This window comes from Ceratotherium simum, chromosome 35 (assembly GCF_057802395.1).
Source record: "Ceratotherium simum simum isolate JZ-2026a chromosome 35, ASM5780239v1, whole genome shotgun sequence".
NCBI classification, from domain to species: domain Eukaryota; kingdom Metazoa; phylum Chordata; class Mammalia; order Perissodactyla; family Rhinocerotidae; genus Ceratotherium; species Ceratotherium simum.
The window spans coordinates 1,510,994-1,525,820 of NC_141934.1; the positions used below are offsets into that span (position 1 = coordinate 1,510,994).

Below are 14,827 nucleotides of genomic sequence, written 5' to 3' on the forward strand. Positions count from 1 at the left end.
GTTGCAGAGGCTGGACGGGGGAGTGGGAGGAGGGTGAGCAAGGGGACAGCAGTGAGGCTGTGGCCTCAGGCAGGCAGAGAGTGAGGACCGACGATGGTGCTGGCTGGAAGCCTGGGAAGGAGGCAGGTTCCACAGTAAGGTTGAGTCATGTGTGAGGAAGGGTGAGCCGAAGAGATGGCAGGGGACAATGGGTCACAAGGAGGCTGGAGCAAGAGCAGGTTTGGGGAAAGACAAGGCCCACCTTTAGAGGAGGCTGTAGGTGTCCTCTGAGGGCCTTTCTGGCAGAGTCAGGCTGGAGGTGAGGTCATGAGCATATTATGCACTTCAGCTGGAGGTGATGCACTGACCCAGAACAAGTATGGGGAATAGGAGAGTGGGCTGAGGGCAGACACAAGGCACATTGGTGTTCCAGGGGGCACTCGGAGAGTGGGAACCCACAGAGGGGATGGGGGAGGAATAACCTCAAAGGCCCAACAGGGCTGGGTATGAGGGTGGCCCCAGAGTGGGGAAGAGGCAAATCCTCTGGATCTGCAGCAGGGAGGCCTTTGGTGTGTCACAGGGGCCCTTTCTTCCAAGGGGCAGGAGCATGGCAGGAGCTGGCCCGCAGTGACTGAGGTGTGAAGGGAGGTGAGGACAGGAAGACTGCAGGGGGGACCAGCCCCATGGCATAGCAGTTAAATGCGTGCGCTCCGCTGCTGGCGGCCTGGGTTCAGATCCCGAGCACACGCCAAAGCACCGTTTGTCAGGCCACACTGTGGCGGTGTCCCATATAAAGTGAAGGAAGATGGGCACAGATGTTAGCCCAGGGCCAGTCTTCCTCAGCAAAAAGAGGAGGATTGGCACGGATGTTAGCTCAGAGCTGATCTTCCTCACACAGAAAAAAAAGACTGCAGGGATGGGCCTGCCCACTGAGGTGAGGACAGACGGGACCACAGCTTGAAGGGAGAGACTGAAGGAGAGCACCTTCAGGGTAGGAGGGAGGAGCTGGGGTGGAGAGGGTGAGGATGAGTGAGGGGGAGGAGGCCAGAAGCAAGGCAGGGTCCTGGCCAGGACTGAGGGGAAAGGACATTCTCCAGCCTTCTATGAGAAAGAGGGACCATCATCTCAAAATACACCCAGATCAAGTCAGTGGTTCCCCCACTGGAAAGTTCTAGAGGAGGAGAGTGGCAAGATAAGAGGAGAGCTCAGAAGCTGTGGTGTGCAGGATAATCTGGTGTCCTCCCATGGATATGTTTGCCTCCTAGGAGATCCTCCATTCCCATCTGCTCCTTCATGGCTGTATTCCCTAGAACAGGGCTGGCACGCTATAGGTGCTAAGTGAATATGAGTGAGGGAACTGGAGTAGAGAGAAATGAGAAGCAAAGACACTGGTTAAAGGACTGGTGTAGATAATGGAAGACTTTCGAACCCTCAACCCAATGGAAGATATCTCAGAGGAAAAGATAAGCAAACTAATCTGCAAAACAATTTGACCACAGCCTTCCTAAACAAACAACAAGTGAGGAAACTTTTGCAACAAAATTGATAGCAAGTGGTAAATAGTTTTAGTGTATAAAGAATTCATACAAAACAATAAGAAAGGATATTAAAATCCCAATAGTTAAATGGAAATGGACATGATTAGATAACACTCAGAAGAACAGGGGGCCGGCCCTGTGGCATAGTGGTTATGTACACGTGCTCCACCGCTGGGGGCCGGGATTCGGATCCAGGGCACGCACGGATGCACCACTTGTCAGGCCACGCTGTGACAGCGTTCCACATAAAGTGGAGGAAGATGGGCACGGATGTTAGCTCAGGGCCAGTCTTCCTCAGCAAAAAGAGGAGGATTAGCATGGATGTTAGCTCAGGGCTGATCTTCCTCACAAAAAAAAAAAAGAATGAACAAATCACTTAATACCTGAGAGTCATCAAGATCAGTGAAAGTAAAAGAAATGCAAATGACAAAATTTATCAGCGAATATATTTGCAACATATATGCAGACAAAAGATTATCATCTAGAACATATAAGGAACTTCTAGAAGTCAATAATTAGAAAGACAACCAGCCAGAAAAATGGTAAAGGATATTTACATGAAATTCACAGAAGAGGAAGTCCAGTGGAATAAATGAAGGAAGTAGAGTTTACTCCCATTAATAATCAGGAAATGCAAATAATATACCACATTTTCACACATTGTTAAAGAAAAAATTATTCTGACACTTGTTAAAACAGTAAGGAAGACCATTCAGGAAGACTATGGGAATAGGGGAGAGAGATTGGGCTCAACTCTGAATACAGCAAAGACTGCTGGGGATTTATGACCACGGAGCAGAGGAAGGGGTCAGTGGATGGAAAATTACTAAAATGAGACCTCAAGAGTAGGGAGATTCCTGCTAAATGGGCCTAACAGGATTATCAAAGGTGGGGGATGAGGAACTTGATCAGATATCAAGGGGCCGGCCCCGTGGCTTAGCGGTTAAGTGCACGCTCTCCGCTACTGGTGGCCTGGGTTCGGATCACGGGCACACACCGACGCACCGCTTCTCCAGCCATGCTGAGAACACGTTGCACATACAGCAACTAGAAGAATGTGCAACTATGACATACAACTATCTACTGGGGCTTCGGGGAAAAAAAAGGAAGAGGATTGGCAATAGATGTTAGCTCAGAGCCGGTCTTCCTCAGCAAAAAGAGGAGGATTAACATGGATGTTAGCTCAGGGCTGATCTTCCTCAAAAAAAAAAAAAAAAAAAAGAGATATCAAGGGAGGGGGGATTCTCCCTAAACTGACTTAGCAGAATTCTTTGCTAAGAATGGGCTAGGCAAGCCAGAGACAGGACAGGGACCAAAGTCAAGGCCTGGTTGAGAAGAGGTCTCACAGGAGCCTGACTAAAGTTTGGTCAAGGAGAGAGTCTTTTTCAACATCAACTTGGGAAAATATAAAACAGGATGATATCGGGGCTGGCCTGGTGGTGCAAGCGGTTAAGTGCGCGCACTCCGCTGTGGCAGGCCCGGGGTTTGCCGGTAAGCCATGCTGTGGCAGTGTCCCATATAAAGTGGAGGAAGATGGGGACAGATGTTAGCCCAGGGCCAGTCTTCCTCAGCAAAAAGAGGAGAAATAGCAGATGTTAGCTTAGGGCCTCCTCACACAAAAAAACAAAAACAAAAACAAAAAAACCAGGATGATATCAAGCATTGGTTGGTGAGGGTGGGAATGTACATACATTGCTGAAGGGAATGTAAATTGGACCAGTCAATTTGGAGAGTATAGTGGTTTTAAAATATGTCAGCAAATTCTTTGACTCTCCTCCCCTCGAAAGGTAAAGTCCAACCTCCCTCTCCGGGAATGTGGGCTGGACTTAGTGACCTGGCTTCTAAGGAATAGAATGAGGCAGAAGTGAAATCATGTGATATTCAAGGCCAGGTCATCAAAGGCATTGTAGCTTCTGTCTTGCTCAGTCTGCAGGAAGTGAGCTGCCATGTCATAAGGACACTCTTGCAGTCCTGAGCAGAGGCCTCCTGGAACTGAGACCTCCCTCTGTCAAAACCAGCACCAACTTGCCAGCTATGAGCTGCCTTGGAAGCAGATCCTCCAGCACCAGCCAGGCCTTCAAATGACTGTGGTCCTTTGAAGTCTGATATCTGCCTGAAACGTCAAGAGAGACTGAGCCAGAACTTGGCTCAACCTCTCCTGAACCCTCAAGAACTGTGAAAGATAATAAATGTTTATTATTTTTGTTTTCAGCTGCTTGGCTGTGGTGTAATTTGTTATGCAGCAGCATTAGATAACTAATACAGAGAACAATTGGCTGTAGCTATTAACATTTAAAATGTAAAATGCCTCTCTGCAAACCAACAATTCTACTTCTGGGTATCTATATTGGAGAAATACCCCCAGATGGAAGCAAGACAGCATAGCGGAGGATATTTATTGCAGCATATTTTCAATTGTGAAAAAGTAGAACCAAAGCAAATGTCCGTAAATGGACCATGGTGCATTGGTACTGTGGAATGACCTGCAGCAGGTGATCTAGGGGCTGTGATATAGCAATAACTCTTATTAAGTGACAAGGATGAGTTGTGGAAAGAAACATATCATACCACTTATGCAAAAAACAACCAGAGCTTTGAGGGCTGAAGCTATCCACAGCCTTCAGCTCACTATTTCCATCAAGATGACTTCTTGGGGGGCCGGCCCCATGGCATAGTGATTAAGTCCAGTGTGCTCCACTTTGGTGGCCCAGGGTTCACAGGTTCAGATCCAGGGCATGGACCTACACCACTCATCAAGCCATGCTGTGGCGGCAACCCACATACAAAATAGAGGAAGATTGGCAGAGATGTTAGCTCAGGGCTAATCTTCCTCAAGCAAAAAACGAGGAAGCTTGGCAACAGATGTTAGCTCAGAGTGAATCTTCTTCACCAAAAAAAAGATAACTTCTTGTTGTGTGAACAGGACTTTATTCTAGGATGATGAAGTTGCAAATAACTGTATTGTTTCTTTCAGGAACTTCCTGAGAATCCATTTGTCTGAAAAATAGGCTACTCAACTAGCCAATATCAGAGGGAATAATCCCATCTCAGAGCAATAGATGGCTCAATTAGGTGCCTTCAAGGCTTGTTTACTTTTCAGGGCTGCTTCCAAACCCTCAGCCAACTGTGTCCATCACTCTTGAACTATTATATCAGGAGCTCTGCCCAACCCTAGTCTATTGAAAGACCCATCCTGAAAACCTTATAAATATAAATATCCTGCCTTTGACCTCCTCCTCCTGCACAATTCCATTCTCACACATACAAAATCAACAATAATTTCTTAATCTCACCAAATAGTCAAGTGAGCACATTTCCCAATTATCCTACACATGTACTTCTCTGTTGCTTTTTGAAGTTTATTTGAATCAGGATCCAAACGAGTACCCTGCTTTCCAGATGGTTGGGATGCCTCTAAAGTCCCTTTTAATCTTTGGTTTCCCTCTCCATCTTGTATTTTTCTTCTTGTTGAAGAAACTAGGTCCTTTGTCCTGTACCCTTGCCCAGGCTGGATTTTGCAGTTTATAATGTGACAACCTCTGGTGGCTGTGTAAAGTGCTACCTTCTTGGCAAAAAGGTAAAAAACTATAAAAATTGTGTGACATTCACTTAAGGAAAAATTCCTGCTTCAAGGGAGAACTATGCATTGTCTAGAACACAACCTTCTGGGCTATCAGATTCTGGTCTTTCCTTGCCCTTGAGCTAGTTTGCAACTTTGTACATTGTAGTTAATAGTAATGTAAAATAATTCTTGTCCATAGACAGGCAAACTCTGGCAGGTTAAGAGTCGACTGATTTTCCTCCTCTACTGTGGGAGAGGCCAGTTTTGTTTTCATTTGCATATTCATTTAATATTCCTGAATGCTAAAAAACTGGTAAGATGTACCAGCTTTCTCATTAATGAGTTAATATCTGTATGAAAATTATTTTACCAATTTTTTAAAGTTATCTTTTAATATATATAATGTGTGAAATTATATAAAACATAAGAGCCTTCAAATGTATGTCTCTGGGACCCAGGACCCATTTCTAGGACCTGGGCTGAGGAAATCCTCTGAAACACTAACAGAGATCTGTGTACAAAGATGTTTGTCACAACTTATCTATAACAGGGAAAAAAACATCGATGACCTAAATGTCCAAGAACAGGGGAATGAATGAGTAGTGATAGATTTCATAGATTGACATATATTGCTATCAAAATTGTATTTTACACCTGTTACAGTTGGTTGTATATAGATTTACCCATGATGTAGTTGTATAATCTAAATTATAATTAAAATTCCAGTTAATAAAGAGTTGTTAATACTTGGGAAAATGCTTATGCTATAATGTTAGGTTTACAGCACAGGATCCAAAATGGCACCTACATCATGACTTGTTATATGTCTTAAACTAACAGAGAGAGAGAGAAGGAAAATTTACCAAAATATGAACAACGCTGCCTCTGGATGATGAGATTCATGATGTTCAGTCCTTTCTAAAGTTTCTACCATGTATTGTTTTTAGAAGCAATAACTGTCCCTACCTCCACACTCATAAGTGATTGCAGGCTCCAGGCCAAACACAGTACAGGGGTTACATCTGGCAGTTGCTAGGATGGAAGGAGGGTCAGGTCAGCACTTTCCATGGACTGAGCACCTGAACAAGAAGGGGGCTGGAGAGAGAAAGCCACAGGCTGGAAAAGCATGTGTAAGGCTCTCAAGGGAGGAGTCTCATCCACCTGGGAAGCTTCCAGCTCCCACCTCCTGCAGGGCCCAGGGTGGTATCCATGAAGCATGTGACCCCTGACAGGATCCAGGCATGGCATGGTAGCCTGCAGGAACCAGCAGTGTTACCAAACCAAAGTGGGTTTGCTTCTTGCTGAGTTGAAATCAAAGCCTTCACCAGAAGTAGTTGTCACACAAAGTACAATTTATTTGTGGCAAATAAGGAGACCTTGGGGAATTACTGCCAAAGCTGTGGCTCCTAGAGCAAGGGAAAGCAGGGGCCTTTTATTTTATTTTTTTTGTGTGAGGAGATCAGCCCTGTGCTAACATCTGCCAATCCTCCTCTTTTTTTCTTTTTTTTCTTGAGGAAGACTGGCCCTGGGCTAACATCCGTGCCCATCTTCCTCCACTTTATATGGGACGCCGCCACAGCATGGCTTGCCAAGCATTGCGTCCGTGCGCACCTGGATACTAACCGGTGAACCCCCGGCCGCCGCAACAGAGTGCGTGCACTTAACTGCTTGCGCCACCGGGCTGGCCCTGGGCCTTTTATTTTAGATGAGGAATGAATATTCAAAAGGGAGAGGTGGGTATTTGCTCGCGCAGGCATAGTTTGAAAACATGCTTCCACATACATCGCATGTTATGGTAATAAGGCATAAGCTCCTCCTGCAGTGGAGAGTTTAACATTAAAATGAAGCAAAGGTAATCTCTTAGGCACGTCTTGGCCCATCTGCACAGGCATCACTCTTGCGGTGGAGTTTGGACTGGTTCAGGGCAGTTGGTGGTTGCATCTCTTACATAACTAAAAAAAATTTGGAGAAACAGTTAAGTGTTTCCAAAACCTCCTTTGAGTTACTCAAGGCAGTTAGTCGGTGACAGCAGGATGGAGACTTAAACACCCTCAAGAGGTGTGGGACACAGGTCAGGCCTCTGCACAACTTCAGCTTGCTTCATTATTTCCTCCTCAGTGTCTAATCTACCTGCTTTTAGACTGGGGACCCTCGGGAGGTCTGCAGGTGTCAAGAGAGTGCAGGTCCATTTCAGGATTGACCATCCTGTGGCCTCCCTCTCTCCTTGAGGCCAGGAGGTCTGTGACTGTCTCCACCTCTCCTTCCCTGGTCCATCACCTATCCAGATTCTAACTATGGAAATTAATAAAAGGAACCTTAACTAAATTGGATCAGGAAGGCCTGTAGGGGGAGCTCTCATGCCGTATCACACATCATCAATTACACCAAACAGGAACAGAGGTAGGCTTCCATCTTGGACAGGAAGTAAAACTATTTTACTACTGAAGGAAGATTTTGAAACCGGCAAACAGCCGTTGATGATTAAGCAGCTAGTAACTATGGGGGATTGGAATTTGCCAACTCAAAATATGTCTCTGCCTGAATGACATTTTGACCCCCACCCTCACTAACTGACCAAAAGAGTTTGGGATGGGAGGCCTGCCCCTAGAAAAGGCCATTACTGTAGATATCCCCGGGCACCTAACATTCTTAGTTCTAGTTACCCTTTATGAGACACATTTACATTTGTAAAGAAACTCTCCATTTGTAAAGGTATCTTCTTCCCTGCACCAGGAAGGTGAGGCGGATAGCCTTACCTAGAAACTTATCAGAACAGAAGATGAGGACTTAAATCTGCATGATAAACTTACCCATTGTTTATTTATTTATTTATTTATTTATTTTTCCCCCAAAGCCCCAGTAGATAGTTGTATGTCATGGTTGCACATCCTTCTGGTTGCTATATGTGGGACACGGCCTCAGCATGGCCAGAGAAGCGGTTCCTCGGTGTGCGCCCGGGATCCGAACCCGGGCCGCCAGCAGCGGAGCGCACGCACTTAACCTCTAAGCCATGGGGCCGGCCCTAAACTTACCCATTGTTGATAGGTCTGCACAGTGGCGCAAGTGGTTAAGGGCATGCGCTCCGCTGCGGTGGCCTGGGGTTCGCCGGTTTGGATCCTGGGCACGCACCAAAGCACTGCTTGGCAAGCCATGCTGTGGCAGCGTCCCATATAAAGTGGAGGAAGATGGGCACGGATGTTAGCCCAGGGCCAGTCTTCCTCAGCAAAAAGAGAGGAGGATTGGTGGATGTTAGCACAGGGCTGATCTCCTCACAAAAAAACAAAAACAAAACAAAACAAAAAAAACTTACCCATTGTTAACTGTGCTGTTTAGGTAATATGCTATCTGACTCCCACTAGGTTCCTATAGGTAACATCCCCCTGGAGTCGGGGTCACCATGGTAATGGGTGTTTGAGCTATTTTTTCAGGAACTGAACCCCTTGTCCACTTAAGGCCGGATTGAGACCACCAACCCATCAACTGGGCCCTTTTGACAGCAAGAGGTTAGAACTCCACACTCAGGGCACGCTAATGCCGCCATTCTGTGAACATGTGTCCTACAAAGAGACGTGAAGTCTGACTACACTTGCACAGATCATGGATTACCTCATCTCTCCTCACCTCCAATCATTTCAGACCACCTTGCCCCCTTCCCCATGAATACCCCTGAGTCCCTATTTTCGGGGAGGCAGATTTGAGACTTGTTCTGCCTTTTTCCTCACTTGGCTGCCTTGTGATTAAACCCTCTTTCTCTGCAATCTGGTCGTCTCAGTGATTGGCTTTCTGTGATTGGCGGGCAAAAACGGACCTGATGTGGTAACAATTTCTCTCTCCATGGGGCAATGGCCCAGCCAACGAGAAATTCCACAGCTCAGCCAGTGAGAAGCTGTTGCTGCCCTGAACTGTTACTTTCCCCCAATGGACTTTCATTTAGAACAGCCCCTCCCTACTCCCTCTTTTTCTCTATAAGGGAGCTCCCCTTCTTTGTTGGATTTGCGTATGGTTTGCCATAGTATGCACATCCGGAATTGCAATTCATTTGGCTGTTTCCGGAATAAACTCTTTTTGAGGCTTTTCAAGTCAACATAACCAAGAACCACTGTCCTGGGCGTCACCACCTCTGGGCCCCAAACAAAGGAATAAGTAGAAATAGAGCTCTGGAACAAACACCAAAGTTGGTAGCCCTTAATTTTATCCTGATGACAAACTCTTGGCAAGGCTCTGGGCCTCTGTCTGTCTATCTGTGAATCTATGTGTCTTTTGCTCTATTGGCCTTCCTAGAATCAAAGTGCAGAAGGGGGAGAGTTGCCCTGGGGCCTTATTAACATTCTCACTTGAGTTGGACGTGATGTCCACACTTTTCTTCCAAAAGCCCCAGGGAGTCTTTGCTGGAGGGTTTCACAGTGAGGACTGGCTTTGCCATTGAGGTTATGAGACCAATGTTTTCCATAAATCAATGAATGGAATCTGCAGGGGCAAAGATCTAAATAACAAATCGTCGATATACAGTATAGGATACATTGCAGTCACACCTTTCCAATGATTCACAGAGAAATATTTATTTATTTATTTATTTATTATTTTTTTTGTTTTTTAAAGATTTTATTTATTCATTTTTTTCCCCCCAAAGCCCCAGTAGATAGTTGTATGTCATAGGTTCACATCCTTCTAGTTGCTGTACGTGGGACTCGGTCTCGCGTTGGACGAACCCGGGCCGCCAGCATCAGAGCGCGCGCACTTAACCGCTAAGCCACGGAGCCGGCCCTACAGAGAAATATTTAGATGTCAACTTAAAAATGTTCAAGAGAGTGGTGATGGTTGCACAACCTTATGAATAGGTGAATATACTAAAAAACACTGAATCATACACTTAAAAAGGGCGAACTATGTGGTACATGAATTATATCTCAATTTTTAAAAATGTTTAAGAGGGATACAGATAGGGTGATGAACTATTTCCGTTGGCCTGGGACTGAGGGAGGTGCCAAGATGCAGGACTTTCAGAGCTAAAACTGGGAGAGTTCTGGGCAAATCAGGACAAGCTGGTCACCCTAGGTACAGAGTTTTAAGTTTGTGTGCCTTCTGGCCTCCAGTGAGGATCTAGACTGTGTTCTCCAAGAACGGGACACGGCTGTCAGGCCAAATAGGAAAGCCTATGTCTAAAAATTATTAATGTGGTTTAGGTTCCTCACATCCCCAACCCCTACAAAATACATCCATTGGTGGGACGTGAGATTCCAAAAGTCTAACGGAGAGAAGTGATGAAAGTCCATCTGGTCACTCTTTGGATGTGGCGTTGGAAGGCAGTCCCCGGAAAGCAGAGCCGGATCATGTTGGCATAGTATCTGGCACACAGTAGGTGCTGATAAATATTTGATAAATAAACAGTCTCTCCATAGTATCCCCTATAGACAGCTGGCAGCTTGGCGCAACATCCCCAACGGGTGCGAATCTTCTGGACTTGGTGAGGCCAGCACACAGTAGAGTCGCAGGAAACGCAGGCGGCCAAGCGCCGGCAGATCAGGAGCACTATGCAGCCACGGCTCCCTCGCACCCGGTCTTGTCAGGCCGGGGCCTCTGGGGTCCCCGCCTCTCGTGACAGCCCCGCTGGCAGAGGGGCGTGTTGCTTGGGGAACACTGGGGGCGCAGGGAAGGCCTCGAACGCGGCTGAGGAACTCCATTTCCCACAGGTCCGCGCGCGCGACTCCATTTCCCACAATTCCCGCTTCGCTTCCGGCGCGGCCGAGGCTCCGCCGACGGCTTCCGGGTTTGGGCCTGGCGCTGCGGTTGAGGCGGCGGCGGCGGGCGAGCGGGACGCGGGAGGTGGGAGTAGAGGAAACGGTATGGATGTTTCAGGGCAGGAGACCGACTGGCGGAGCGCCGCCTTCCGGCAGAAGTTGGTCAGTCAAATGTAAGTAGGGGCCGGGGCGGCGGGCGGGATCTGCGAACCTCCCCCCTCAGCCCTCCCTTGCGCGGCGGGCGAGGCCCAGGCCCAACCCGCGGGAGCCCTAGGGCGCCGGACTCGGGGGACTCGAGGGCGCCGGAGGCCGAAGGCGCCGGGGACCCGCGTGAGCCGGAGAGCGCGGCCCTACCCCGGCTGTCCCCTCCGTTCTCGGCCGACACAGACTGCTTGTTCGCTTTCCTGGGGCCGAACCCTGCAAACCGAGGCCCTGGCTTATGAGTCATCGTCCTGAGCTGTCCCGTTCGTCATTTGTGTGTTTTGGATGCAGACTTTCCCCTGCTTTGAATCACACTGTATACGAAAAAGGAAAGGGGCAGCCCATAGTGGCTTTAACAGGTCTGGGTGCTTTGCGGTTCCTCTTTGAGAAAAGCGCATCAGGGTGAGAGAGAGATTGGAGGAGGGTGGATGGAAGATGAGGTTGGGAGGCTAGATGCTTGGGCCGTGGGCGGTGGGGACGGAGAATCTACGGCTGACAGCCCCCTCCCCCTCAACGGACTGTGGACTTCGCCGAAGGGTGGCAGGAAGAGGCTGTCAGGAAGCGACCGTCGGTTGGGAGGAGGGAGTGAAGAGCTGGGGTTAGTGCCTCCTCCCCACAATCTCAGCTGTTGAACCCGTCAATGCAGGGGTTGCTAGTGCGCCCTAGGCTTCACCTAGCGGAACTCCAGCTCCTCACCACCGACTGCTTGTTTCTTTTTTTTTTTTTTTTTTAAGATTTTATTTATTTATTTTCCCCCCCCAAAGCCCCAGTAGATAGTTGTATGTCATAGCTGCACATCCTTCTAGTTGCTGTATGTGGGACTCGGCCTCAGGATGGACGGAGAAGTGGTGCCTCAGTGCGCGCCCGGGATCCGAACCCAGGCCACCAGCATCGGAGCGTGTGCACTTAACCACCAAGCCACGGGGCGGCCCTGACTGCTTGTTTTGTTTAGCAGCCTTTTACTGAGCTTTCTGGCTTGCTGTGCTAGCCCAAGATTTGCCTGAGACAGCCTCTGCCCTCAGGGAACCCGCTATCTTAAAGGAACAGCTATAGTGCATTCTTTCTTCTAGGAATAATTGACAGTTTGCTTGAACAGAGCGGAGCAGCCTTGTGGAGTGAGGGACAAATAAATTCAGTCCTAAACAGACAAGCAGGGGCCGGCCTGGTGGCGCAGCGGTTAAGTGCGTGCGCTCCCCTTTGGCGGCCCAGGGTTCGCAGGTTTGGATCCAGGGCGCGCATCGATGCACTGCTTGTCAAGCCATGCTGTGGTGGCGTCCCATATAAAGTATAGGAAGATGGGCACGGATGTTAGCCCAGGGCCAGTCTTCCTTAGCAAAAAGGGGGAGGATTGGCATCGGATATTAGCTCAGGGCTGGTCTTCCTCACACACACAGAAAAAGACAAGTAGGAATGTGAAGGGCCATCATTTCGAGCTGTGGAGTGGGGAGGTGGGAGTGGGGAGGTGTGAGCGCTCACTGCACAGAGGATATTGCTGTTGGCTGAGAGTTCTGGAGTTTGAGGAGTAAGAAGGTTCAGGAGATGATAATAGAATGAAGGTGAGCAGGTGCTGACACATTAGTGGTAGGAGTGCTGTGCAAGGAGTTGAGCCTGTATTTGGCGTGTGGCCTGCCTTGAGATGGTGAAATGCTGGAGTTGGGAAGATCTCCCCGAGTCCCTGGAGATGAATCAAGAACAGAGGAGAGAGGCCAGTTAGGCCATTATGAGAGTTTTGAGCACTTGGGGTCTGGGTATCTGTCATTTTTCATCCCTGTATTCCCACTGTTAGATCACTGCCTGTCACATTGCTCCATAAAATGGTTGTGGAATGACCTAGTCAGGTAAGAGATTATAAAGGCCTGTGGTAGACAGTGTTAGAAACTGAAAGAGGAAGACTATTCCACAGAAAGGGGAGAGCGAGCATAGACAGTCCTTGATGACTAACTGGATGGAGGGGGTGGGGTGCAGCAGTGTGGAAGGAAGGAGGTGGGCCAGAAAGCCTGGAAACCTCTTAGTACAGTGGAAGGAGTGGGAACTGTAGAGTGAGTGGCTCTGGGCACTGCTGTGGAAGTCTGGGGACAATTCTGTGGATATTGCAGAATCAGTGAACGTTGGTTTTTTGATGCACTGGAGTTGTCTATAGATGAAAACTTGAGGGATAGCCCACTTCAGGACTCCTGCAAGAAAAGCCCCTGGGGCAAAGATTCCTCTTTGGAGAAGCCCAGAATTTAACAGCAGGAGGAATGAGTTCCTATCAAAGGAAATGGGGAGGGTGGGGGAGTGTCAGAGGGCCAGGAGTCTGACTAAAGAGTCTCTGGCTGTGAGGACTGGCTGGATACTTCATAGTTCCGCTTCCTTCGGCTTCCAGGGAAACTGGGTTCTTTTTTGCCAGATTGCTGCTTGTGTATTAGTTTTCTATTGCTGCCATAACAAATTACCACAAATGTAGCATCTGAAAACAACACAAATTTATTATCTGACGGTTTCTCTAGTTGGAAGTCTAGGCCGCTCAGCTGAGCCTTCTGCTTAGAGTCTTACAGGGCTGAAATCAAGATGTTGGCAGGGGTGCATTTCTTCCTGGAGGCTCTGGAGTAGAATTTGCTTTCGAGCTCATTCAGGTTGTCAACCAAATTCAGTTCCATGCAGTTGTAGGACTGAAGTGTCCTCAATACTTACTGGCTGTTAGCCAGGAGTCAGTCTTTGTTCCTGGAGGCTGACTGCATTCTGTCTCAGTTTCTCTGTGGCCCCCTCCAGCAAGGGCGGGTTTTTCTGCTGCATATCTCTGACTTCAGCCAGAGAAAATTGTCTACTAAAGGATCAGGTTAGATTGGGCCCACTCGGATAATCCAGGATGATGTCCCTATTTTAAAGTCTGTAACCTTAATTACATCTGGAAAGTCCCTTCTGCCGTATTCACAGCATATTCATGGGTTCCCGGGATTAGGGCATGGACATCTTTGGGGAGCCCTTTGGCCTACCAACACTGGGATGAGCTGTTTCAAAGACTGTCTTCCTAACATGATGTGGGTGTTCTCAGTTCTCAGATTTGTCTGTTTTCTCTCCGCGGTTCACTTTGAACGTTGTGATTCTTGGTGCCTTGATTTATTGTGTTCACAGAGTTAAAAAAGAGGATTTGGGTTAGGATACTTGATGTATTGTCAATTCTAACTTCCCCTGGGGTTTATGCTGTTGTTTAAAGCTGGCCATCTTGGGAAATGTTTTGAACCCAAGTAATTCATAGTTGAATGAGGGCATAAAGAAAGCATAGCGAAGCAGTGGAAGTTTGAGCGGAAGGGAAAGCATCAGAGAGCAGGTTCACTGTCTCTGCCTGGCTCTTGGATATCTATCAAGAGAACAGTGCCTCAGAGCACGGGCTAAAGAAACTAGTCTCCCGGCTCCCACTGCGAAAGGCTCCCACCGCGAAAGGCTCCCACTGCAAAAAAGCAATTTTGAGTTGGGGCTGGTTAGAAGAGCCCTCCAATGTCTCTACCTGATCTGGGCCCATCCTGCACTGCTGAAAACCTGTTGGTGACTTCCCGGATGTCCTACCCTCCCAGCCCTCACTGTGGCCTGGCCCAGCCACCTCTTCTCATAACCCCCATCCTGTTCCAGCCTCTCTGGTCTTTCATCTTCTTAAACATTCCAAGTTCTTTCTTTTTCTCTCTCTTTAAACAATTTATTATCAAGTATTTAAGTATTCAGTAATAGGTAGACTTCCCCCCCCACTATATTCATGACCAGCTGCTTCTCATTGTTTAGGTGTCTGCTTAAATATCAAATTCTCAGGATCCTTCCCTGTCCACCTGCCTAAA

The 14,827-nt window shown here is 47.9% G+C and overlaps 1 protein-coding gene across 6 annotated transcripts in view; it reads left to right on the plus strand.

Annotated features, from left to right (window-relative positions):
• The first annotated feature begins 10,837 nt into the window (after positions 1-10,837).
• MED15 (mediator complex subunit 15) overlaps positions 10,838-14,827 on the plus strand; it is a 71,484-nt gene continuing 67,494 nt past the window's right edge. For all 6 annotated transcript variants that reach the window (XM_087423761.1, XM_014796720.2, XM_087423762.1 and 3 more), the window contains exon 1: positions 10,838-10,990. In XM_087423761.1, coding sequence (XP_087279887.1) covers positions 10,923-10,990 — 68 coding nt within the window. In that variant the 5' untranslated portion in view covers positions 10,838-10,922. The remainder of the gene's footprint in view (positions 10,991-14,827) is intronic.